Raw genomic sequence first — 27,785 nt, forward strand, 5'->3', positions numbered from 1 at the left:
GAATTAAATTAAAAGAACAAAAGGTTTTTATTGAGAGACCTTTTGAGAGTCTTTACACAAATAAAATTTGATAAACATAGCCTAATAATGATTTATAATTTAGAGTTGTGGTGGGGACAAATTTAGCTGGAAATTGCATACATGCTGTGTCTGTCACGTGATATCTGTACACAAAGAAAAGAAATATCTCTTTCAGAGTGAAACTAAAAGCTTGTGGCCCCCTTGGTTTTACAGTTTATCTCAGGGCTGTTATTTAAGTTATAAGTGTAAGGCTATTTCTGCATACAAATAATCTTTTAAAGCAGCACTAGTTAACTTTTCAACATTTATAATATATTTTCAAACCTCTTGTGATGATACATCGACTTACAATAGGTTGAATGACACGTCTGCCATAGACTTCGGGTTTCGGGTAGTAACCCGAGAAAAAAAAAGAACTACAAAATTCGACTGCTTTACGGCATATACGTCACTTCCACCACCACCCCCACTTCCTTAAATTCGGACGTGCGAAAAAAACTATAATTTGTTTGCCGAATGTTATAGTCATGGCCGAAGCAGCACAGAAAAATAAGAAAGCAAAGGTTTTGTCGGAGGAAAGCAAAAAGAGGAAACGAGAAAGTGATCGGATTAAAGGCAGGACGAGGATCAACATTGGGCCAGCGTTTGCTCGTTGGCGTGAGCTGAAGGAGGAGGGGCTACATTCTTGCAAGTAAATACATAAGACGTATAAAATCATATTTTAGGATACCTAACATGTCTGTGATATTGGTTTATTTGTCTTTCCTCAAGCTATAATGTAAATCGATTTTTCAAATTTGCAGATTCATCTAGTGTAGCTTAATATTATAATATTTACGATATATGGTTATTACCTACCACTCAAACATTGAATTGAAGTATCATATAGATTCTGTAAAACGGGAACCAATAGACTAGGCTACTATAATGACGCTGGCTTGTAAACGTGAGCATCGCGATCATTTGGCATTTGAAAAAAATAAAACCCATGAAATGATATTCATATGACATGCTGAAACATATGCCACTGTACCTGGGATGAAGACATTTCACACGCGACGCAAGCAGAACACCTGCAGGTGAACTCCGGCAGTGTTCAGGGCTATCATAGTTGTCATGTCAACAAATGCACGTGCGATGCATCCAAGCCTGTAGTGCTTCAGTCAGAAATTGAAGCTTTCGCGCCTCGATCGCCCCCCGGTGGCCGGTCCCAGTATAGCTCCTAAACCCCGCCTCTCCATGTATTAGAATGGGCGCACACTAAACAATTTAATTACACTTCAAATAATTGTTTCCTAAAGATGGTTTCTGTCATTTTAGGCAGTTTTTATTACAATAATTTAATTTCAAGTGTTCGTTTTTTAAATAAGTTTAGTTTTAGTGAGTTATTTGATGCTATAAAAACGAGGGGTGTGACGTCATGATTGACAGCTGAGATTGACGGCTTCTCTGAATGAACTTGTCACTGAGGCACTAACAGACTTTTTTCTGGATTTTTGGGAGGAGATTGGAGCTTTAGCTTTAATTTCTACACTTCCATAACTGTTTATTTCACACCAACATAATGAATTGTTCTGCATCTGCGAGAGTGTGGGCGGGCTTTTGATAATCGCGCCTCTACTTCCTGTTCTCTACTGCGCAACTCCGGTCCCGAGATCGCTACTGCGCAGACTCGGTCCCAAGATGTCAGCGCCGTGAGCGGGCCTATGAAAGCTTCAACTTTGGTCAGCGGAAGTCAATGAAGTCGCGTCGTCCATATTTTTTTACGGTCTATGGATGCATCCACTGATGTTGTATGACAGTTTACGACAGTAGTAGAGGACAATACTGTTTCTCAACTGTAGGGGGACCCCGAGAGCAAACACTACCTAGTGCTGCTTTAAAGCACCTAAACCCTCGTTTCTTAACCTTTTCTCCCTTTGTCTTTCAGGTGTTGTTTATTTGGAATATTATTGTCTTTCATAAACATGCTGTTGTTCAACTTTAGTGTGTCTAATTTTTCATTGTCTACAAGTCAGTTGTAATACTGTTATCTAATGTCTTTCTTGATATTAAATTAGTTTAATTTGTGTATGTCTCGTGCTATGTAGTATTTAAGATTTCTTACAAAGTTTTCAAAGTCACTTATAAAAAAAAAATATAAGAAATGACAGTAGATGAGCCTTTGTGGGCCTAGCCTTACTGTAGGCCTGAAATGTTCTTATTCCACAGGGTAAAGTACACTGAAGAACAGTTGCTTGTTACAACAAAGTGTGCAAATGAGACTGTAGGAAAGAAAATGGCAACATATTGTACATACTATAATGGTCACATGAATTCACAACTAAAACAGATTTCACATGATGGATTGAAAGTGCATCTTAAACCCATCTTTTTAAAGAGTACAAAAAATACCATACACAGAGACTCAGCTCTCACACATTACACCTAAATGTTCTTGTGTTTCTTTATTTTCGTTACTAGTTTTTCTCTTCTCTTCTCATTTCTTTTTTTTTTTTTCAGCCAACATGGTCAGCTGATCTAAATAAACCCTTTCCTTTCCATCCCGGCCCTCTGTTCGGAGGCGTTTGCACAGGGAATGTGGTCTCTGTGGACGTAGATGTGTTTTGATCTGGGGAAGATTGGCGGACAAGAAGCTCCTTAAACACTGAGTGCATCATGTGATGCACTTCCTGCAAGATATGATGGACAAACACACACTTTAGCAGGGGGAGTGAAGGGATCTCATTGGGATTATAACTGGGGTTTAAACATCCTGACCTTATCCACTTCTACTGAGAATTCCTCTCCCTTTCCTCCCTCGGCAGTGGATCGTCTCATTTGAGAGCTGTCAAAGTTAAAAATGAACTGATTTAGTCATTATTCCATAGATGATAATAATCTGTGACATTAAAATCTCCATAATGCCAAACAAACAGTATAATTACACACGCTAATGGTTTACGCAGAGCCCCTGGAGAATTTCCTGGCTGTATATATTGTCCTGTGGGTATTTGTAGCAAAACCTTTCCAGAAGTGACATAGCTGGGTCCGACCACGGCTTTGTCACTTGTGACCTTGGGCCTAGAAAATGAACACAGATAAAATTATTGTCTAGTTTATCCAGTTGCTGAATCACTGGTCATCATTATGCAGTAAGAATGATGATTCATTCTTTGATCATCATTACGTAATAAGAACGAGGTTCACATAAGGTTCACATATGTAGATTATATATTTGCTGTATAAACTATGTACAAGTCACATACTAAACAGAATATAATAACAAAGCTCTCCTCCACATGGCTCTGTCTTTATATACGGCAGTCATCTGTGAATGTTTTACCGTGTACTTTGCTCTGCTTTCAGCTCTTCCTCTGTCTGCTGTCTACCACAGCTGGATTTCAGAGTTTCCTTCCCTTTCTGATCTTGGCCTCCATCCGCACTGAACAACACAGAGGGAGAGAGTTGAGGAGTGTTATGACTCTCTGCACTGTGGTTTGTAGAAACTGACTGTGGCTTTGACTCAATAGTGATTCCTGAGTCACAACTTAAAGCCAATTCTTCTAAATGCCTGTAATTTATATGACACCCAACAAAGCTATGCAACTCCAACAGGTGGTGACCCACAGGCATAGGCGTAATTTACGGGTGGGACGGGTGGGACATGTCCCCACCACTTTTTGCCAGGCTCGATATTGTCCCCACCACTTTTTAAAAGTAATTGAAAAATAGATTACGGAAGGTGTGTATTAAAGCAAAAGCACGATCTACAAATCGTAATACATTCATTTAACAAATTTTTCCGACGGTCAGAAGCTTTTTTTTCCATTACAGATTTTTGCAAAACTTTTGCCATATTTAATAGTCGATAAAAAAATATTGCGAAATGACAGCGTTTCCATTAACTGATGTTATGCGACTAAAACATTTTTTTTTCTCACGTGATAAGCCATTCCAAAAATTATGCCGCGTATGTTTTTAGGTTTATGTATATCCCAGCCAACGCACGCCATTATTTTTACTGGAAGGAGACGCGCGTGTTATTCAAGCACTGATGGCAAGGAAAGCCCCTTATAGCCTACTTGAGCGGCACATACGAGGTGTTTCTCTCTCTTATCTGCTTCAAGGTCTTGATAAATTGTGGCATTTTATATTCTATTGTTTTTTTTTATGAGTTTAATAAAGAACTCGTCTTCTTTCCAAACATACCGCGCCATCTGTAAAGAATGATCAACTTTTACGCCAGGTTATTGTGACGCATTGCTGCCAGCTGCCACATAGGCTACAGAGATGAGCAAAATGTTTGAAATTGCATGGTAACTCAAAGTTTTACCACTTTGTTACGGGTAACAGGTGCCATGGACCGCTCATGTTAGCATCAGTGGCATAACCGGTGCACAAATATCATAACTCTATAATAGGCCTACAGTAATATATTGTATGCTATACTGTAATAGCTACATATATTCTAGAAATGTATTAAAAAGAAAGACGCTTTCAGCCTTACTCAAAGGTCGCAGAAACAGGCCGGTGGGTTCGTTACGCACGTCAATCCAGTTCTTATTTTGGTTCTTATGTATTAAATATACAGGCCATTCATTTATGAAACCTTGATCAAAATTAAAATACAATTTATAGAAAACGAAATTCACTTTAAAGAAATGATTTCTGCAAAACAACACTCAATAGAAATCATGTCTGACCCCACTCCATGCCGACGAAAGCACCCGCGAATTCTTTAATATTTTTCATTGTTGCAGTTTTTTTTACCACTTTGTTATTTTGGCTCGGAATTTCGTTTGCTGGAAATATGAACTGAATTTATAAATTACATTTGAAATGAAAAACTTTTTGTTTAATAAACAAAATCATTTTTTTAAGCGTTTGGAGTGGAGTAGGCTACATGCAAAACGTAGCCTATTTAGATTCACAGTTATGTTTAAATATTAGCCTATTATATTATTGTTTTAATTTTTATATGTTGATGATGAAAAGTGAATTGTATTTTAATTTTTATCAAGGTTTCATAAACTAATTGCCTGTAGCCTATATTTAATACATCGGAAGCAAAATAAGAACGCCGGGAATGCATTGAACCCACTGTTTCCGCGGCAGTTGAGTAAGGCTGAAAGCGTCTTTCTTTTTAATACATTTCTAGAATGTCTTAATTACAGTAGGACTTATAGATAGTTATGATATTTGTGGCTGCACCGGGGTCCGTCATTACAAGGTTAAAGTTACGCCACATGAGCGGTCCATGGCCACCTGCTCTGATAAATAAATTAATCAATAAATTAGGCTACAACAATTTCGTGCTATGGGCATTGCCACCGATACAGGCAGCGGATGAGATATTTTACGCTGAGCTTTTCAGACAAGTGTGACAAAGGCATGGGCTAAATAAATTCTCCAATATGGATACAGACATATATATACACACATACAACACATGTCCTTATTAGGAAAAAAAATATGTCGTTTTAACAACATACAATCTCGTTATTACGAGAAAATGATGTCGTTTTTATGACATAAGATCTCGTTATTACTACATAGGCTAATTGAGTGAAAAAATAATATGTAGGCCTATGTGGCAGAAATGCGTCTCTTTATTAAATAAACACATAGCAAAACGAGTTGTGCGGTGTCCCGGTGTCCCCACCACTTTTCAAAGCAAAGTTACGCCACTGCCCACAGGTATGTAAATGTATATATTATGGGCACTCCAAAAAAAAGAAAGAAAGTGAAATCAGTAAGTAGTTTCTTCAGTTGACTATTTGCTAAGCTCCACCCCCTTGGTTACTGTTGTTCACTCAGACAAGTTTTGCAGAATGTCCCATATGAATGTGTGGCAAGCAGCGAGGCGAGGCGAGGTGAGACAAGGGACTGTGAGAGCGGGCTGGTGGCGAGTGATAATGAGCGCCAGCTGCGCGCCACACCGGTCTCGTCTCACGGCGGGGTGACGGGAGCATAAAAGGAGGAGCGATGACAGTGCAAGACGAGAGATGACCATGCCTGGATTTTAAGTTGTTTTGTTTATGTTTTGTTATGTGTGTGTGCGCGCCAGTCGTCCGTTATTATATTATTAAAACGTTTTTGAACGTTCGCCGGTTCCCGCTTCCTTCTTCCCTGAACATACGGGGAAGGAAATTGGATACATACTTTGTTCGCCCGTGTGTCAAGTCATGCACTTTCGTTAGAAGGTCGAAAGCCATTTTATGTAGCTTTAAAGGATTTTAACTACAAGTAAATTCTTTGGTCACACTTTAGATTAGGGTCCAATTTTCACTATTAACAAATTATTAACTGCGACTTTTGCCTCTTTAAACCTAATTACTGCTTATTAAAGGGTTACTTCAGTGATTTAGCATTAAGCTTTGTATTTAAACTGGATCATTTATGCAGTAGAAATGTGAAATTATTTTTGAATTTGGTGCATTCTAGACTGAGAAAAGACAGAAAATGTATTTTTGTCTCATGTGGATGAAAGACAACAACTCCCAGAATGCACTTGCTTTGCTGCCCTACGAGGCCACTCCGTACACCGTCGTTTTGATCTTCATAGTAATACAATCATTTCGTTCAGTTAGAGAACAAACACTACAATTAAAAACTGAACGTGTCTTTTCAATAAAATGTGAGTGAGCCGAACGAAAGTCACGGCACAGACGCAGCAGGAGTCAGATTTCATTCATCACGAAGAGCTGAGGTAACGTTAAGCGCCAGTCTGAGTATCCGTGATGATCCGTTATGATTGTCCGTCTGTGTCTTACATTCTGTGCGTGAGATCTCTCCCCTATGGGCGGTTTGATAACATGCGGAACAGCTCCATCTTGTGGCTGTAGTCTTTAGCCTCGATACTTGCGCTATTTGCGTCATCGGAGGATTTTTTTCCAGAAATAAAATGCATAATTCTCTCGTCTCAGGGGGATATGAGGGGTGAAAGTACCATAATTCAAATATACTATGGGGTTTCTACTGATACAAAGCCTAATGCTAAATCACTGAAGTTACCCTTTAATAGTTAGTAAGGTAGTTTTTAAGTTTAGATGTTGTTTAGGAATTGCGTAGAATTAAAGGGTAACTTCAGTGATTTAGCATTAGGCTTAGGAACGAAAAGATCGTTATTATAATATTATCGTCAAAGCTTAATGCTAAATCACTGAAGTAACCCTTTTAAGGGATACAGAATATAGTCATGGAGAATAAGGCTTTAAAGGGTTAGTTCACCCAAAAATGTCAAAATTCTGTCATAAAATAACTCAATCCTCATGTCGTTCCAAACCCGAAAGACAAATGAACACAAATGAAGATATTTTTTATGAAATCGGAGAGCTCTCTGACCCCTCCATAGACAGCAATTTAATTAACAAGTTTAAGGCCCAAAAAGATAGTAAAGACATTGTAAAAAGACATTGCTTCCAGAACGCCGGCTTTCCATTGGCCGACACAGCGTCAACAGCGTAAGAGTCTGACACAGGCTAGAAGAAATTGTTGAATAAAGTCGCTATTTTTTTTATTTTATTTTTTCGCACAAAACGTTTTCTTATCACTTCGTAAAATTAAGGTTGAACCACTGGAGTCACATGGATTATTTTAACGATGTCTTTGCTACCTTTCTGGGCCCTGAAAGTGTTAATTAAATAGCTGTCTATGGAGGGGCCAGAGAGATCTCAGATTTCATCAAAAATATCTTCATTTGTGTTCCGAAGATGAACGAAGAATTTTCATTTAAATTTTCATTTAAATTTTCATTTAAATTTTCATTTAAATTTTCATTTTAAATTTTCATTTAATTGACAGAATTTTAATTTAAATTCCTCTAAATGACTTAACGTTATGCATCTCCAACTGACAGGGACATATATGGGAATATAAATCCACTGACCGTGGGAAATCAAGTGGCCATGCATTTAGAGATAAAAACCTACCTTTGCACACTAATATATTTATTTGGGACGAGACCCTTTGTCCCATTTATCTCCCCTTTCCACCAATCAGAGGAGGCTTTGCAGTGTAGGATGATGCGGTCCCCATGTTTAAAGGACAGCTCAGCTGAAGAACGGCCTGTGTAGTCAAACAAGGCCACTCCTTGCAGCTCTGCACATAAAAAAACAGAGCGAGAGGAATTAGTCAAGTTCTACTAGCCCAGATGTTGATAAGTAAACCATGTCAACCTTACCGTCTTTTCCTTCTTTTGTTTGAGATTGCTCTGATTCCCCATCTCCTTCCTCTGCTACAGTCTCACTGTAGACATAAGAAACATGTACATTTTGTTTGTATAGTGCTTTTCACAATACACATTGTTTTCAAAGCAGATTCATAGAAAATCATGATGTTAATGTGTATATATTTTAATATCTTCATCTTATAGTCACTGAAAGATTCTGGAATTATGTATATATACATATATATCCTACTTAAATTCATAATCAAAGCCTCAATCAATATTCATCCTCCTATATAATTATTATGATTTTAATGATTCTTTCCAGTTATGATTTTGATTAATCAATAGGACCCATGATTGTTTCTTCCTTTATATTTTCTAAAGTTTGTATTTGGTCTCTGAGTGGTGACAGAGGGTTTGTTCTGGTGGCGTGTGATATTTCGCAAAAACACTTGAGTTCAGAACATGTTGTCGTGTGTTTGGATTTTGGAGGCATCACACACCTCTAACTCGACAGGAATGCAGTAACAGGGATTGCTCATTTAGCCCGGCGTCCAGAGATGAAATATGGATTTGTCTTTCATTTTATTTTTTATTTTATTTTCTATTTCCTCTTACTGAAACCCTAAAGAATCAAGATGAATATGGTCTGTACTATTGTCTGTCTCTCTCACTGAGAGAAAAGCACGTTATCACTATGTTTTGGAAAACTTTCTCTGGTTTGGACCAGAGCTCAACCAACTCCAACCTTGGAGAGACTGTTTATATGTGTATGTGCGCAGTATTCGGTGTTACAGATCAGTATTGGATGTGGACTACGGGCATCCTAAGAGACGGGTGGACTTGTTGTTCTGGACAAGCTGGCGCCTGCCAGCATCAACAAGTGATATATGGACATGTGAATCTGATTAACTGACAATGTGTGGAAATTTACCAAGACTGTCCATTTTCTCTGAGCCAATCAGAAGGATCCACATGGCAGTAATGACGTGGTTAGACCTTGAAAAGAGTATAACTGTTCAGAAATTGTAAGTTAGATAGGCGGAGGCGGGTAGGCTGGTAGAGGGAGCGTGGCCTACGAACTCCTTGTGAGACTTGAAGCTGGCTTCTGCTGATGAAACTGCAAACTATTCTTTAGTAAATTTAAATCTAACTCCAGACTCGTGGTCTTCATTTTTCACTATTGGTCCTGGGTCCTAAGCTGTTACCCGAACATCACATTTAGCAGATTAGAGCTAGGTGATAATATAGTTTTACATTTTATAATGATGTAAACAAATCGAGTAGTTAAGATTTGCTACATAGTATATATTGTAATTATGAGCTCTACGAGGACGTGAACAATTTTTACAAGCTGAAATCTCGTAATTACAAATATGAGTAGATTTGTGTAGCATATATCACTTTACGTGAGAATAATGTATGTATGTGAATAAAGTTGGATATACAAATATCAAGCATGCTCAAAAGATTGTTGACTTATGTTGTTAGCACACACGTGTGTGTGTGTGTGTGTGTGTGTGTGTGCACACTAAAGGGATGAGCTTAATTCTCACCAGTCTTCTTCTTCCAATGTCATGCAATTTTCATACACTGGCCCGGGTAATTCATTCTGGCTAGGGAAGATGCTCTCATGTTGGATGATGATACTCTTGACCAGGGCATTGATGCGCTGAAGCTCTGACGCATCACCATTATCTGGACCCCTCACTAGACTGGGCCCAAAGCACACTGCCAGGTTATAGGGCTGCATCATGTTCTCGTCACTGTACTGGGAAACACTTTACACACACACACACACACACACACACACACACACACACACACACACACACACACACACACACACACAGAAAAACATTTAGATGTGTTGATTCCATTACTGAAAAAAGTGACAAACACAGAGACCCTGTAATACTCACTGGTGAAGAAATGCAAAAATATATCTCATGACAATGATGAGTGAGCCAGGATATGAGGAGATGACACACTTCAGCTTTGTTACTTTTTTTGTTTCGTCATCTATTTCTAAAAGAGTGGGAAAGTTTAAGACACCATGAAATTCATTCATTGCTGCTATTGAAGTTGACAACTTGTACAAATTATATATTGAATCATATCATGAGTATAAATCAAATCATATATTGACTAATAAAATGCAATGCTCACTTAAATAATAATTGACTGCCAACAACCAGAATATATATATATATATATATATATATATATATATATATATATATATATATATATATATATACATACATACATACATACATATACATATATAGTACATACAACGATCAGGCATAACATAAGTCACATGGACTCCACTAGACCCCTGAAGGTGTGCTGTGGTATCTGGCACCAAGATGTTAGCAGCAGATCCTTTAAGTCCTGTAAGTTGCGAGGCGGGGCCTCCATGGATCGGACTTGTTTGTTCAGCAGATCCTACAGATGCTCGATTGGATTGAGATCTGGGGAATTTGGAGGCCAAGTCAACACATCAAACTCGTTGTTGTGCTCCTCAAACCATTCCTGAACCATCTTTGCTTTGTGGCAGGGCGCATTATCCTGCTGAAAGAGGACACAGCCACCAGGGAATACCGTTTCCATGAAACAATGCCCAAAGCATCACACTGCCTCCGCTGGCTTGTCTTCTTCCCATAGTGCATCATGGTGCCATGCGTTCCCCAGATAAGCGACGCACACGCACCCGGCCATCCACGTGATGTAAAAGAAAATGTGATTGCTCCCCACGTGCATCAATGAGCCTTGGCCATGACCCTGACGGCGGTCACCACCGTTCCTTGGACCACTTTTGATAGATACTGACCACTGCAGACCGGGAAAACCCCAGAAGAGCTGCAGTTTTTGAGATGCTCTGACCCAGTCGTTTAGCCATCACAATTTGGCCCTTGTCAAACTCACTTAAATCCTTACGCTTGCCCATTTTTCCTGCGTCTAACACATCAACTTTGAGGACAAAATGTTCACTTGCTGCCTAATATATCCCACCCACTAACAGGTGCCTTGATGAAGAGATAATCAGTGTTATTCACTTCACCTGTCGTCATAATGTTATGCCTGATCGGTGTATATATATAAATTGCATATGAAAAAAAGAAAGAAAAGTTTCAGAACTTTCTTTATGTAACAATATACACTATTGTTCAAAAGTTATGACTTGGGGTCATTAAGATTTTCGGTAACACTTTACAAGTTAACAACATTAGTTAACATTAGTTAACTACATTAGTTAACATGAACTAATAATGAACTGCACTTATAAAGCATTTATTTATCTTTGTTAATGTTAATTTTAACATTTACTAATGCATTATTGAAATCTTGTTAACATTAGTTAATGCACTGTGAACTAACATGAACAAACCATAAACAGCTGCATTTTTATTAACTAACTTTAACAAAGATTAACTAATGCTGAACAGAGGTGTTGTTCATAGTTAGTTCATGTTAACTAATGCATTAACTTTTGTTAACTAATACAACCTTATTGTAAAGTTTTACCAGATTTTCTTTAAATATCTTCTTAAATCTCTTAGTGTTAAATTGTATAGGCTATAACAATAACTTTTTAAAAATATACTTTACCTAAAATGGTATATACTTTACCTAATAACAGTTGTACTGCTTAACATTTTTGTGGAAACCATGATACATTTCAAGATTCTTTGATGAATAGAAAGTTCAAAAGAAAAGTTTTGAAGAATTTGAGATTATTTGAATAGTGTAAAAATCTTAGCCACTTTTGCTCAATATAATGCATACTTGCTGAATAAAAAGTATTATTTCTTTAAAAATTTACTTATGGTAGTGTACACCAAAAAGCAATTTTCTGGATTTTTAATTAGGTACTGAATAGAACTCCTATTAAAAGTCCTTAAAAATAGGATTGCAATTCAACGAGCGGACCGAATTCTTCATGACACCATGTAAACTGAAGGCTACTGGTTAACTAAAAACGAGCCCTTCAAAATATCCCTGCCTCAAAATCAGGCTTCAACAGGAAACATTGTAACTAGAAAGAAAAGCATATTAAAAATATTTCATTGAATGTTTGAACAGTTACAGACCTAATGTCTGACCTCACATACATTATACACAGTTAATCCAGCAAACAAGCACATAATAGTGAGGTATACAGTCTTCTTACGCCCACATTCCATCAGTTGGTCATAACTGTCCTCAGGAAAGAGGGGTTTCTCTAGTCCTCTAAAATAAAGTTTCAGCACTCCAGCCACAGAGTCCATGTCACATCCTCCATCAGCAAGGGGGTCATCACCTATGTATAAATAAAAAAATCACAGCCTATTACTAATTCTCAGTGAAAGGGAGGAGAATATTATCACCCAGTACGCATACCTTTCTCAAACGCATCCTTCAGCTGATTCACCACCATTTGAGATCCCGGCACTCTGAACAATCCCTCATGATGTAAACCTAGCCAAAGAAAAAAGAGTGAATGGGTTAGAAAACCAATGATTAAGATGGAAAGAATGGTAGAAAGAGGAATTATCTACGGACTTAGATTTACCATTGAGGTTGATGAACCGAATGCAGCTTTCCACCACTGCAGGAATGAGCTGTCCTGATGCCTAATAGGGAGGAAACACTGCGTGAGTCAGATGCCTTGAACTGTTTTGAGTAAATCCAGAGCACTTTTGAGAGATTTACTTGGATGTATGATATTAGATCTCCACTGAAGAGCTTCTGGTTGATCCGGGAACCGGGGTAACTCTTTTTATGACGTACAGATCTTTTGGAGAATGTTCTAATTAAACAGAAATGTTTAATTTAGTCAACACTAAAACTAAAAACATGCCCTTTTATTCTCACTACCTGACTAAAATACAGGCATTTTGCCAATCCACTGTACATATATATATATATATATATATATATATAATTTATATATATAATATATATATATAATATATATATAATAACATTACCTCTTGTAGGATGTCAATTAATAAAAGCCATTGGTTCCTTACCTGGAATGACCGCCATCAACACTTTCAGCTGATAACAAAAAAGAACAAGAAGTACAAAGTTGAATAAATTCAATGGTTTTCGCTTTACAACAATTTCTGTTTAGATAGGAGACATTATTCTACCTTTCTGAATGGCAACCTTTAGCAGGTCATGTTTAGCCTCCAGTTTTGATATTAAAGAGCTGTAGCATAGATGGTCCCTGACTTTCTGCAATATAAGTAGAAAGAGGCAGACAAAAACTGAAATGGAGACAAATAATAATACAAATTTGAAATAAATATTTAAATATCTAAACATTATAGAAATATATTATTTAATTTATATTTAATATAGTAAATATATTAAATATTTACTCTAATAATATTTAATATGTATTTATTACATTAAAAATATGTAAAAAAAAAAAAAAAAAAAAAATCCATTGTATAAATATACAATTTTACTATATTTAATATATAAAATATTTAACATAACGGTTTGATAAAATGATGTGACAGCAAAGCTGAATTTAAAGCATCACTGTGTCACATGATCCTCCAGAAATATCTCATTATTACCAATGTTGAAAACAGTTGTGCTGCTTATTATTTTTTTGTGGAAATCATGATACATTTTTTTCAGGATTCTTTGGTGAACAGGAAGTTCTAAATAACTAATCATTTGTTTTGATTACCGTGAAGTACAAACTCTCTGTGTCCGGAAGGCTGGCTCTGCGCTTCAGCTGATTGGTCTTACTGGCTGAAACATCACTGTTCCCCTCTGGTGTTGATGGGCTGATGGGAAAGTCTGGGGTGGATCCAAAGGTGTCCTCAATGATGCCATCCAGCATGGAATATTGAGCTGACTGAAGTAATTTGCTGGACTGCAATATTTTTTTAAATGTATTTTAGATGAACCAGACTTATAAAGAGTACTCATCCAGTATTTATTCATCCAAATATCACAACATCTATCCTGTCATTTGACAGTAGTGCTACATAATAATGATTTGTGTGATTCTGTGGGGTTTGTGTACCTCCTCAACCTCCATGCTGACTGAAGACAGCCTAGACTGCAGCTGTTGGAAGCGAGTCACCAGCTCGCTCATCATCTCACACTTTGCAGATACTTCAACCACCTCAAAGAGGACACACACAGTACATAAGCAACGTCACATTTTTACACTTAGACATTTTATCACGCAGTACCTGGTCGCCTTCGTAGGGTTGGTACTGAAAGCGCAGGGGCAGGCAAAAGGCTGAGATGTTGGCCTGCATGAGAGTGTCTCTGTCCTGGTTCTGGTTCAGCTCTGAGACAGTTGTGTCCAGCTGCTGCAGCCCAGAGCTCAAATTCTGCTGGGCCCATTGGCGACTGCTCAGGTAGAAACGGAACACCTTGGAAATGGACTGGTGGTAACCCAGATCGCAGCACTGAGAGGAGGGCATGCAATGAGAGGTTGAATTATGCCTGCTCAGTAGGGAAACCTGATCATATAGATAATAATAATAATAATAATAAACTTTATTTTATATAGCGCCTTTAAATGTTACATCTCAAAGCACTTTACATAAAAATATGAATTAAAAAACACATAACATTGCAGGCAGTAAAAAATAAACAAAATAGACAAATGAATCACATAAAAGCTATCCTAAAATAATATGTTTTAAGTAAAGATTTAAAAACACTAAGGGATTCTGCATTCCTAATCTCAGAGGGCAGGGAATTCCACAACTTAGGAGCCAAAGAAGAAAAAGCCCGATCACCCATAGTTTTCAGCCGTGTTGTTTGGACATTTAAAAGACCAGCTTCAGAGGAGCGTAGAGCACGTGTTGGCGTATAGAGGGTTAAAAGCTCACACAAATATTGAGGGGCCAAATTATTCAAGGCCTTATACGTGAGCATTAGAATTTTAAAATCAATACGAAAACTAACAGGTAGCCAGTGCAATTTTTCAAGGATTGGAGTGATATGCTCCCTTGCACTGGTCCTAGATAGAATTCTAGCAGCTGAATTTTGTACCAACTGTAATTTGCTCAGGGTAGCTTTAGAAACTCCAGCCAGCAATGCATTACAGTAATCAATACGTGAAAAAACAAAAGTGTTGATTAACTGTTCTGCCACAGAGAAAGTCAACATTGGACGTATTTTTGCAATGTTTTTCAGATGAAAAAATGATGCTTTTACTGTGTTACGAACCTGATGGTCAAATGTTAAGTTGGCATCAAATATCACCCCCAGATTTTTCAGTTTAGTTTGAAATTGTAAATCAGAGCCATCCACACTTAAGGTTATGGACTCTGCTTTACGCAATTGATGAGGTGAACCAATGAGCATTACTTCAGTTTTGTCACTGTTTAGACAGAGAAAATTTTCAGACATCCATTTTCTAATCTCAGCAAAACATTGAGAAAGAAAAGACACGGGCATATTGACATCAGGTTTTGAATGTATATAAATCTGAGTGTCATCGGCATAAAAGTGAAAGTTAAGACCGAGAGTTCGTAAAAGTTGGCCAAGTGGAAAGATGTAAATATTAAAAAGTAAAGGGCCCAAAACTGATCCCTGGGGGACACCAGAGTGCACTACACCGACCTCAGACTTGTAATCACCCATCACAACAAATTGCTTGCGATCAGAGAGGTAGGACCTAAACCACTGTAATGCAGTTTCAGAAACTCCAAAGACAGTCTGTAAACGGGTGATTAAAATGGAATGATCTATAGTGTCAAAAGCGGCACTAAGATCAAGAAGAATCAGTAAGGACAGACGACCAGAATCAGAAGCCATTAACAAGTCATTAGTGACCTTAACTAACGCTGTTTCAGTACTGTGGAGTTAATATAAAGATACTCACATCTATGAGAGTGGAGAGATCCTGAAGGTAGTATTTTTTCAAGCATGCATTTGCCGCAGCCAAGTTGAGCAGGTAGTCATTGCGGGCTTTTGTGCACTTAAGCTGAATTTCTTGAACTTTACTTTGCCTCTATGCACACATAAAGGTGAAATGTAACCTCAAGAAGTTACTGGAACAAACATTTATCCACACACATTCGGTACGTTGCACTACTTAACCACAATAACCAAACACTCTGCTTTACAATCTGGCACAATCACATGCAGAGAACACTCTCCCCACATCACTGCACAGAGGAGGATGCTGCCCTTGTGCATGTAGGCAAAACACTCAAATATGCTATTGTTCTTTTGATTTTGTACTACATTCGATACAAGTTAAGCTCAAGTCAACAGCATTTGTGGCATTAGGATGATTAACACACACAGACACACACACAAAAATCTACTTTTCTTTAAAGCCTCACTGAAATCAAAATCGATCAAGTTTTTTAAAAAAAAATTAATATTGCAGTATTTATTATAAATAATTTATCTGTGAACATTTATTTAAAACAATTTTTTTAAAAATATATCTCTGATGATGTGTTTACTGGCACGAGGGTGGGACAACCTGTCACTCACATGAGATCACAGCAATAGCAAACCACAACCATCCAATAATCCAATCAATTCCTGATGGACAAAAGTCCCACCCTGCATTTTGTTTTGTTCGAGAAGCCATTTCACTCCGATATACTGTAATGTACATCACAATAGGGATGAAAAGACTATTACAACTTACATTTCATGCCAACATAAAAATAAAAAAAACCTTACTTACAATGGACGTACTTGTTAGTGGGGACGATTTTTGGAGTATTTGAAATGGGAAGCTTATCATTTTATAAAAATATTAACATTAAAGGATTAGCCCACCCAAAAATGGAAATTCTGCCATTAATTACTCACCCGCATGTCATTTCAAACCTGTAAGACCTTCGTTCATCTTCGGATCACAGATATTTTAAGATATTTTGGATGAAATCCGAGATCTCTCTGACCCCTTCATAGACACCTATTTAATTAACACTTTCAAGGCCCAAAAAGGTAGTAAAGAAATCGTTAAACTTGTCCACGTGACTCCAGTGGTTCAACCTTAATTTCATGAAGAGACAAGAGTACGTTTTGCACGCAAAAAAAGCCTGTGTCAGACTCTTACGCTGCTGACTCAGTGTAAACCATAGATATCCATAATAAAGGCTAGATGTCTTACGGCGGAGTCTCTAACGTCATCACCGGCGGCCATCTTGTCACAGGCAGGGCTCTGTGGTACCTGATGTAAGGCGAGTGATCTGCATGAACACAAATACTCTTATCTCACTGAAATCTTGACGGATTTACAAATGGTTTGGTTTCTTAAAAACGTTATTAACGTGGCTATAATTATGGATGCTTGAACAAATTATGAATAATTTTTCATAAGTATGCAGTGTCATAACTACATCTCTGACGTTTATAACAAACCAAACAGTTTGAAAATCGGTAGAAAATTGAGCAAGTTATGGTTATTTAAAAAGTGCACGCACCCATGAAAACAATGTTACGAGTGAGCGAGCTGCCTGTGACAAGATGGCCGCCAGGTGCGGACGTCGACCTCCATTGGCCAGCAGCGCGGACGAGACATCTAGCCTTTATTATGGATATCTATGGTGTAAACAGTGCAGTGCTTCCTAGTTCTACGGCAGAATGACTCGTGCGCATGCGTCGTGGTGCTCACATGAACAGCATCGGCCAATGATAAGCCGGCATTCTGTAAGTGCTGTACTGTTTACACTACGTGAACAGTGTAAGAGTCTGACAATGTAATTAATTAAATTAAAAAAGTAATAAAAAAAAAGTGTTACTTAAATTGCTGTCTATAGAGGGGTCAGAGAGCTCTCCGATTTCATAAAAAATATCATTTGTGTTCCGAAGATGAACGAAGGTCTTGGGTGAACTAACCCTTTAATTCTTCTGTTAAAACTTGCGCATTATTTGAGCTGTAAAGTTCTATCATTTATGATTGGTTTAGGGTTTTAGGCATTAAGTTGTAATGGCAACAAAGCTGTTGGGCATAAATTTACACAGAAAAGATGCGTTGTCCTTTTTTAAAGAAGGAAGAAGTGGAAATTCCTTTTTTTATTTTTTTTTTGCTGTTGATTGAGCTTAACTTGTATTGAACCTTAGATATATCTTTAATTATAACCATTTCATTCACATCCATTCATTCAGTATTAAAAAAAGGAAGATATACTTTCTCTATTTGTCGGTCCATCTTTTTAGAAGCACTTTGTTTTTGCTTTTCCTCCAGTCTGACTGCTTCCTTTTGGAACTCAGTATAGTACTGGTAATATGTCTTCAAGGTCTGATTTTCACAAACATAGAAATGAGATTTGCAATCCATTAACTGTAAATGCATGTTTACAATTGATTCTGAAACAAAAACATGGCTTGATGAGATGTTAAACTCACTGTATGCAGTTCTGTGGTGACCTTAAGAAGTCCATCCTGTAACTGGGTGCAAATGTCCCTGCTCTGAAAAATATAAATAATGAAAAAAGAGACAGGTAAATTATTGTTTTAGTAACATTGTATTAAAACGTCAGGAGTGTGGCCGGTGACTATGCCAAAGGTGTTGTTTCTGTGGGTGTCTGCAAAGTGCAAAGGAAGCCACATGTACTGTGGGGCATGCATGCTCCTTCAAGTCTTGTAATGTGTGGGTGTTCATGTCTGCAAATGTGGAAGGATGTAAAAATGTTTATGTGTGTGTCAGTGAGATGGTGGGTGTGTACCCGTTTGGCCAGGCGTTGGGCATGTTCAACACAGTGTGAAAGCTGCTGAGGCAGAGTGTTGATGTAGCTGTCACTCAAGAGACTGTGATCTCTGCTCTCCTGACGTGTTTGTGTCAACAACACCTGCCAGCAGTTAACCACTGACTGATGGCTAGGCTCCTTCCTGAGGGCGATAAGAATAAAAACTATCAAGTTCCTAAACCACAGCAATCTGTGTGCACAGTATCAGTTTAGAAACACTTAAAAATTTGAAGTCAGTAAGTTTTTTTAATGACATTAATATTATTTAATCAACAAGGATCAAAAGTGACAGTAAAGATTTACAAAAATCTTTACATTGTTAAAAAAAAAAAAAAACTCAAATAAATGCTGTTCTTTTGAACTTACTATTCATCAAAGGAACCTGAAAGATGTAAGATGGCTTCCACAAAAAATATTAAGCAGCACAACTGTTTTCAACATTGATAAGAAATCTTTTTGGAGCGACAAATCAGCATATTACAATAATTTCTGATGGATCATGTGACAATGAAGACTGGAGGAATTATGATGAAAGTTAAGTTTGCCATCACAGTAATAGATTACATTTTAAAATATATTAAAACAGAGTTAAAGAGATACTTTAAATTATAACAAAATGTAACAATATTACTGTTTTCACTGTATTAATGATCAAATAAATGCTCATAAAAACATTCTCACTGACTCCAAACTTTTGATCAATGTGACATTTTTGCTTGAAAAAGTGCTTTGGCTATCTTTCTTTAAAATAAATTGCTCTTACAATGTTTTTAAGGGTGGCATAAGTTTGTACAGAATTAATTCATAGGTTGATAAAAATGTTATGTATTGTGTATCCTCACTTCCTGGTTCTAGAGGAGAACCTGTCACAAAGCTTGTCCAGTGAGCGGGCGTACTCTCCCTCGATCTCGCCTCGTCTGCGCAAATAATCAATCAGATCTTGAAACACCTGACTCTTCTGCTCAACCTCACTGTCAAATATCCTCAACTGCTCCGCCAGCTGCAAACGCACCTCTAGAGAAGAGAAAGAGAGAGCAATTATATTTATAGAGTTCCTCTTTGTTACATGTGTCAAATAACAATTTACTAGAACATGTTAGTTTCACAAAGATAGGAGGCAATACGGATTGGTTATCTGTCTTGTGATGGTGGAAGTGCTTGCAAAACTTGCAGCAGAAACTGATCAGCAGATTTCATCTCATTGGAAAGCAATTAGTTGGGTTCCACTTTCTATTCCTCAGAATGCTTATTGGGCATTCAGTGTTTGAACATCCATTACCTTTAATCTGTGTGTCATAGTCCGCCGTCACCACTCTGTCCCTCCTCAGTTTGACGTGGGATGACATTGTAGCTCCAAATAGGTGAAATTCTGCTTTGAACATGCAATTTTGAAGATATATACTTGAAAAACATTTTCATTGGCAATGTATGCTTTTTGTTCAGTCATGACAACTCTTGGGAACGACTTGCTTCTGCTAAATGAATGGAAACATGCAGCTGATGCTGCTAGAAAGAGGGAGACCCCTGTAGCAGATCTAGGCAGGTGGTATTCTCGTGTAGCCAGACCTTCAGACTGACGGCAGCTTTCATTGGTCAAAAACCGCCCAAGAGGACTTTGACTGACATGTAACGCAACCAATCTCAGCTCGTTTTGTTCCGTGTCATGTTTATGGGCGTGAAAATGTCAAGTCGTTGTGCATCTATAAATAATTAATTCATGAACGTTGTTCAAGTTTACTGCAACAATGGAGCCGCGAACTTCACATACTTTAGAAAATTCAGTGTTTAGTCGATCGTGGTAAACGCTCATTGTCACAGTTGTAAACACAACGGCATTCTTCTTCCACGACGGAGTTTGACATCACAGCATTTGTTTTCAGGCAGACCGTTAAAGAACGCAAAATACACGTCTCGCGTACATACTGTAGAAATCAGATGACGACTTTGAAACTCCTGAAGTGTTTCCAGGTAAATGTGCCATATGCATCATACGTTTAGCCAACGGTCCATGAGCATGACGTCAGAGGCTAAGGTGGTGCTGGGGAGGCGGAGGGCTAGAATGAACATTTTTACATCGCGCAGAGATTAATTTGGCTGAGAACGTTACATTGAACAAACCAATTAGAACGTGAATAGAGTTTCATGGCTGAACAATTTATTTATACATTTCGACTTGAACAATATTACATCTACACAACCCAAAGAAACAAACAGAACTGACTTTTAATGTGGACATATAGGCATTATTCATATTCTCATGTAATCCATTTAGCTCCAAGATCAATCACAAGATCAAATCCATACTCAAATTGCTTTGACTTTAAGATAATTTGGACTATGATAATCACTCAACTTTAATTGTCTACCTACTTATACAATACCACAAATAAGACAATAAACCATGTTGTACAATAAGTATATAAGAACTGAGAATCTATCCTATTAATTCACAATAAGGTTCTCAGTATTTAACATCATACTAAAATGTCTTGGATAATATATTCTGATTTAAAAACAAACTGACAAATTATATATATATGCGTGTGTGTGTATGTGTGTGTGTGTAATTTCTACAATAAGACAATGCTTGTCTTCTCATTGTAACCTCCTGCAAAAGAGTGTCCTCAATTTACATGTGTCAGCGGTCATTGGCATGCCATGACCTCCAGTACAGTGGATGTATAGTGTACTGTTCAGTTTTAGTGAACAAATTGCACTTGTAGGGTGTCAAAAAAGGGGAAGGTAGCAGACTTCCTGTGTTAAGAGCAAATCAGACAGCAGGAGTACATTCTCACCATGAGTCATGACGACAGACCACCCCCTCAGACTCTCTCCTTCTATCATTCTTCACAGAAACTTCCCCATTTACATCTCATGAAAGTAGCCAAACGTTCACCAAAAGAATTGCTTTCACATCTATTAATGCCTGCTTCCCAACAATAAGCGATACATTTTCGTGACATATGATTTATCTCTATTTACTCTTGCTGCCTTAGTTTAAAACGAAATATTCTTTTAAAAAAAGTTTAAGAACATATGTTTGTAATATGCATTACTAAAATGACATTGTTACATATTTTTAACCAAAAGTAACATGCAAAATACCAACTACAAAAGCACAATCAAATCTTACAGAAAAAAGCATCTGTGCAATACCACGTTATTTTGTAAAAGAAGACACAACTCTTACCTTAGTAATACCTGCTGGTGTTCACATTGGCATTTTCAATATATCCTCTTAAACAACTCCCACTCTGTTATATTATCACTGAAAAACTTCCTTTTTCCCTTGCACTTAAACACAGTGAGATACAGAAAAAGACAAGGTAGTTGTTCTCCTTCCTCACTCGGTTACTGTGTGCTGACAGACAATGAGTGTACTGAATGCAGAGTAAAACCTCACCTTATTGGCCCCTCCTCCCTCACTGTGCCTTCTCACTTTCACAAACACCATCTTTTCACTTTGGATTCAAGCTACTATTTACTGTATTTGACCGGCTTTATTCGGGGTGGCACGTTACAGTTAAAGCTGTTTGTGCCTGCTTGTTTGGACATCTTAAAAATGGATGTCATTCTGAAAGTAAACGGCAGTTTCCAAGATCTGCCCACACAGGTTGATAATAGCAACTGAGGTTGGTAAGACAAACATAAAAAGCTGAAAACAATTTGAAAATTAGCCTCTAAAGTGGCTCCTATGACCCTAAAACAAGCATTATGACCTTTCAGTTTTCCTCTAACAGAAGGAGAAGCAGCTTGCATGGATCAGATTGCATTGCACACGTCCTTTTTGTTCACTCGTGCAGATGGATTGTTCCTATTTATTGAATCTACCCACAGGTATAAAACACAAAAGGAAATAAAAACAGTTATGTTCAGTTTTTTGCAACAGATGGAGTCTATTACCAACCAAGTTGCAATAGTTCTCAGAGACAAAGTCACAGCTCATTTGCTATCATCTGTGTTTTCTCGGTGTTAGTGTGTGAGGACCTATTCATTTCCTTCCTCTCCTTGATGCTTCATCTATTTCTTGTGAGAAATCAAAATAAGTCTGTTTGGCATTGTATTAGTGTCATTACTATACAACTATCATTTTCATTTCATATTTCTACTAATCTGACTTTTTTTTTTTATTCAAAAGATGCACAGTATGCAATTGGGCAATTTCTTGAGAACATGGTGTGACCGTTAACCACTTTCCAATACCCCAACTGAACAACAAGTGCACTAAAGTCTATTGTCCTGCATCAAACTACACTAGAAAAATAATCAAATTGCACTTATAAAATTAACAATAATAGTTATTAATAATAGTATTAATACTAGTTATTAATGGTTTATATTTCTGAAATGTGCCTTTTGAATGCTCGCTAAATGAAAAATAAAAATATGTTAAAAACAAGAACTCCAGTCAAATGTTCTGATCACATGGTTCAGTTTATGATGTAAAAAACAGCAAATATGTTTGTGTCACATCACAAGTACAATGGAATAGTGTACATAGTTTTCTAATGGAAGGCAGCATTCAAAAACATACTGCAGATCTTCAAGCCATCATGACTGTGAAGGCTGAAAGTAGAGAAGTTTTCGAAGGAAGTTGAAAGATCCGGGCATTTGTTTATACAGGCCTTTGGCAGATATTTGGGAGACAGCATTATTTACCTAAAGAAAACAGATTATTTCATTTATATTATATTACCTTATTTAATTAATATTACAATATAATTATTTTTGCTGGACAGACAAACCCAATTGAACATTTTATTTACATCAACATTTTTGCTAAAATATTTTAAAACTTTAACATTTTACACTTTTTTAACCCCATGGACACAAGACGCAAATCTAATGTTAGAAAAAAAAATGTATGTAACCAGTGCAAATTGTACTTCAACTAGAAATGCATGTACTGCATTTTGAAGAGTTGACTATAGTTAATAATAATAATAATTCATTACATTTATATAGCGCTTTTCTGGGTACTCAAAGCGCTTTTAGTTCTTGTTTAGTGTCGTTATATAGCAGAATGTTATGGAGGTTGGTTTGTTATTTTTTTTCCAATTTTGAGGACATTTATTGCATCTATCAGTGGCTGCCTCTGTCAAGTGAATCTAAAAAGTTTTAAGAAGCTTTACGGGACAAATACGTACCATCATCAGCATGGTAACCAGATCATCTGTGGCAACATTTTCCTCAAGCACTAGATCGAGATTCTCCACATACCAGGAGCCGGCTTGTGTGTCCCTCCAAGAGACATAGCCTGCAAAATACATTAGCATGTAGATCAGCCATTTGTGTTTCACAATTAAAAGGTTTGTTTTTCTGAAGTTTAAGGCACAACCTGACCAAAACACAGACCTGGAAAGGTTGAGTAGGACACCAGGATGTCACTGGGAGTGGGCAAAGTGGCCCGAGCATCAAGTTCATCAGACGTGCTGAGAGAGTCACTGCTGGAGGACATGGGAATGGCATCCATCTGGTCATCTATCCCACCCAAAGACGGTTCCGCCTCATCTGGAGAAACCTCAAAACCTGTGTCCTTCTCACCTACAGGTGCACACAAAAGAAGTTTGCATAATGTGAAAAACTGCAGCCCACTAAGAAACATTCAATTTATAAACCTTGGGTCGTGTTTAGGTGCGATCCCATTATTTTGTTAAAATTCTGGTGAAATTTATGGAGAAAAATGTGCAATGTCCAAGCCACTTTTTGTTGGTCAACTTGAACTCATTGCGAAATTCCCAATTGTGTGGATTTCCATTGAAATGGCTAGATTTCAAACATGACAATTCACTGAACAACGGTAAAGATCTGAGATTCTGAGATGCCCACCTCCTCCACAGGCCTGGATGAAGAACAGCTTGGGCTTGCCCTGCAGGGAAGGACAGTTCTGGCCATTGAGGTAGTTTGTGATTATCTGAACTGGGACAGCTGGTCCATCAACACCATGAACCGCTCCAGGGAAACGATTGTGGGTTGCCTAAACATGAGAGAAATGTCGAGCACCAGAGTAGAATGAGAAAACAGAACTAATCTTTTTGTAATGGGATAGCATGATGGTGTTTTACAAAATGAGGAAGCAAATAAAAATGCTCATGCAAACAAAAGTGAGGTTGTACTTCTATGTTGAGCAACTAAAAGTCTGCATAAGCGTAAAAGCAAATATAGCATATATCCTCTTTTTTATATATATGTATATAAATATATATATATATACATACACAACTTATTTTACCTCAGTACCATGTGAAAGGATGATCACCACACAGCAGTCATACGCAGAATGATCCCTCTTCGCTAAAGATGACATCTCATGTTTTATATACTACAGAGAGGAGCACAAATGTTTCTTTAAAATGTATTGAGGACAGGCAGACATTTGTCTTACAGCTGTGTTTACAATAAGAAGAAGAGGAAATACTGTGCTTACTTTGTTTTTCAAGTTCCTTTTCACAATAACCTCAAAGTTGAGAGCTTTAAATCGTTTCTCCATCTTGTCACAGTCAATGTTGGAACCCTTTCGGTCTTTTAGTTCAGAGGCTGGCTCAAAATCTACATTGTTTATGATCAGGCAGATCCCACACGGACGGGCATCCATCTTGTAGCACTGTACAAAAAATAAAGAATGGGTGTTTGGTGCAATGGTGCAATCTGTGCAAACACTTCAGTCTCAACTCAAGAACTTTATTAAGCTTGTGAACCGAACTATTTCCATGTTATTCCACAAGGATGTTCCCTGTGTTCCCTGCCAGTTGCTTAGGATGAAAAATCTTTCATTTTTATGATATAAGTTTTAAAATGAAAACACTAAAAACTTATGTGAACACAAATATGCAGATATCATGATTCATCCATAAGCTTTCTTTTTTATTTTTTTATTTTAAATGAACATTTAGAACCAACTCAAATGCATTATTATTAGTAACATTAATTGAGTCTTACTTATTTCAGAGTAACAAAATGGTTCATGTGCCATGATAGGCAAATATACAATTTTAATATACACTATTGTACTAAAACGTTTGGGGTCTGTAAGATTTTTTTATATTTTTAAAAGAAGCCTCTTATACTCACCAAGGCTGAATAAATTATTTGATAAAAATACAGTAAAAACAGAAACATTATTACAATATCAAAACTATGTCTCCTACATATTTTTAACTGTTTTTAATTTCTGATGAATTTTCAGCAGCCATTAATCCAAACTAACTGACCCCAAATTTTTGAACAGTAGTGTAAATTGTAGTAAAATATGAAAATGTGTGTATATATATATATATATATATATATATATATATATATATATATATATATATATATATATATATATATATATATATATATATATAAAGAAATAGAAATATAAACTATTAAAATTATAAATTACTATTAAAAATATTTTTGTGGAAACCGTGATACACTACTGTACATTTAATTTGAGGACCTAAAAACACTTGTACTCAATAATTAGTGAACATGATTACCTGTATACTGTCACGTCTCGGCCTGTTTTGTCTCATCCTTTCAGAAGCTGTGGACATGCATAAATCCAAAGTTTAAGTCAGCATGAAACAGAAGTTGCAATAGTGAAACACCTTCTCAAACAAGAAAAAAAAATGTAGCGCAGGATTTGATTTTGTCCATCGGTAATTGATTGGATCGTTGGAATGCTGAGTTCAACAGTGCCCACCCACTCTTTCAGTGGATTTGGTTCTGGAAGTATTTTTTCCATTTATTTATCCCACAAGGATTTAAAAAAACCTTTGTTAAAGCGTTATAAGCCATGAAGCAAGCCAATCAGCTACAAGGTGAAACATAACATTACAAACTTTGATTTGAAGTAAGAAGTATTTAAAAATCGGACAAAAATACAAATGTACAAGATGGTGTACTTAACAGCTTTAGTGAGTAAAAGAACTACAATCCCATGAAGCACTGCAAACAGCATAATCAAATGAAAAACCATGGAGATATCTAAAACTACTCATTTAAAAATATAGATATATAAAAACTATATATTTTAAGTTTATAGCATATTTCAATATATCCATACATGGGTGGGAGGAGCTAAAGAGCTTTTTTGGCACATTATGCTTGTGGCGACTCTAATTGGTGGAATTTTCTGCACAGGGCTGTCTTTTAAGGTTTATAAGTTATCGTTAAACAATTATTTGAATCTTTTGTTGCACTTTATTGCTGCGTCTCATCATGTGACAGGTTGTCCTGCCCTCATGAATCGTAAAAAAAATAATGATGTGCATGGATAAATCACAAGAAATACAGCAATATTACAAGACTTTGTCATTTTTAAATGTATATTATTAAAGAGATGAAAATTAACATTTATTGAGAATTAAAACTACAATGTAGGAAGCTGTTTTACATAACAGTGACTTACGTGGGCTAATAGGCTTGGGCACAGGCAGGACTACTGGTCTCAATGGTAGTACTACTGGAGGAGTGAGATCAGGTCTGTCTGGCTTTTCAGTATATGTTGGATCCTCTGCATTGAATCATAAGATCAGACAAGATATCTCTATATAACTTGTGCTTTCTTTTAATATACTTCATAGTGCTAGTTACAGACACATTTCAAGAGGATCATGGGTAGGGTGTTTTATATTCCACTGTATTATGGAAGTAACACTTACGGACTGGCAGAGGGATCGGTGAAGGCTGTACTGGGATGGGAAGAGGCAGATGAGCACCATCTCCACTTTGAAGGAGTTCTGCAAGATCATGCTGGCCAGTCTCACGCAGGCACTCCACGAAGGCTGGGAAAGCTTGATTCCCTCTCATCTCCAGGTCTGTCACCAGTTGCCTGGCTTTGTCTCGTCTGGTTGGCTTGTTCTGTTAGGAGAAAAATAACGTTTCACATTCGCAGATTTGCAATAACAGAACTACTCACACATGAATGGACAGTCATA

General features: G+C 37.1%; 2 protein-coding genes across 5 annotated transcripts in view; both read right to left on the minus strand.

Annotated features, from left to right (window-relative positions):
• On the minus strand, positions 1-22,243 carry arhgap4a (Rho GTPase activating protein 4a). The gene is made up of 24 exons (XM_079803390.1): positions 22,052-22,243; positions 20,141-20,230; positions 19,704-19,875; positions 18,841-19,003; positions 18,521-18,583; positions 18,303-18,413; positions 16,029-16,157; positions 14,380-14,601; positions 14,208-14,309; positions 13,866-14,054; positions 13,315-13,399; positions 13,192-13,219; positions 12,872-12,968; positions 12,732-12,792; positions 12,560-12,637; positions 12,351-12,479; positions 10,096-10,201; positions 9,730-9,954; positions 8,186-8,250; positions 7,935-8,103; positions 3,347-3,445; positions 2,953-3,084; positions 2,782-2,848; positions 1-2,693 (listed from the first exon to the last, which is right to left on the minus strand). The coding sequence occupies exons 2-24, from the start codon at positions 20,205-20,207 to the stop codon at positions 2,520-2,522; spliced, it is 2,733 nt and encodes a 910-aa protein (XP_079659516.1). The 5' UTR covers positions 20,208-20,230; positions 22,052-22,243; the 3' UTR covers positions 1-2,519.
• casp9 (caspase 9, apoptosis-related cysteine peptidase) overlaps positions 22,212-27,785 on the minus strand; it is a 6,222-nt gene continuing 648 nt past the window's right edge. For all 4 annotated transcript variants that reach the window (XM_079803414.1, XM_079803413.1, XM_079803412.1 and 1 more), the window contains exons 3-11: positions 27,510-27,708; positions 27,257-27,361; positions 26,343-26,389; positions 25,289-25,465; positions 25,094-25,183; positions 24,691-24,838; positions 24,217-24,405; positions 24,009-24,118; positions 22,212-23,520 (exon numbers count right to left, since the gene is read on the minus strand). In XM_079803414.1, the coding sequence (XP_079659540.1) occupies positions 23,413-23,520; positions 24,009-24,118; positions 24,217-24,405; positions 24,691-24,838; positions 25,094-25,183; positions 25,289-25,465; positions 26,343-26,389; positions 27,257-27,361; positions 27,510-27,708 (1,173 nt within the window). In that variant the 3' untranslated portion in view covers positions 22,212-23,412. The remainder of the gene's footprint in view (positions 23,521-24,008; positions 24,119-24,216; positions 24,406-24,690; positions 24,839-25,093; positions 25,184-25,288; positions 25,466-26,342; positions 26,390-27,256; positions 27,362-27,509; positions 27,709-27,785) is intronic.

This window comes from Gobio gobio (assembly GCF_949357685.1).
Source record: "Gobio gobio genome assembly, chromosome: 21".
NCBI classification, from domain to species: domain Eukaryota; kingdom Metazoa; phylum Chordata; class Actinopteri; order Cypriniformes; family Gobionidae; genus Gobio; species Gobio gobio.

Bases quoted from the DNA above. Each gene is read 5' to 3' on its own strand.
- arhgap4a (XM_079803390.1), bottom strand. From the start codon at position 20,207: ATGTCATCCCACGTCAAACTGAGGAGGGACAGAGTGGTGACGGCGGAC. The intron at 13,220-13,314 runs GTAGAATAATGT...TTTTGTTATCAG, and splicing joins AAAGGTTGCCATTCAGAAAG to CTGAAAGTGTTGATGGCGGT. The intron at 2,849-2,952 runs GTGTGTAATTAT...TAACTTTGACAG, and splicing joins GCTCTGCGTAAACCATTAGC to CTCTCAAATGAGACGATCCA.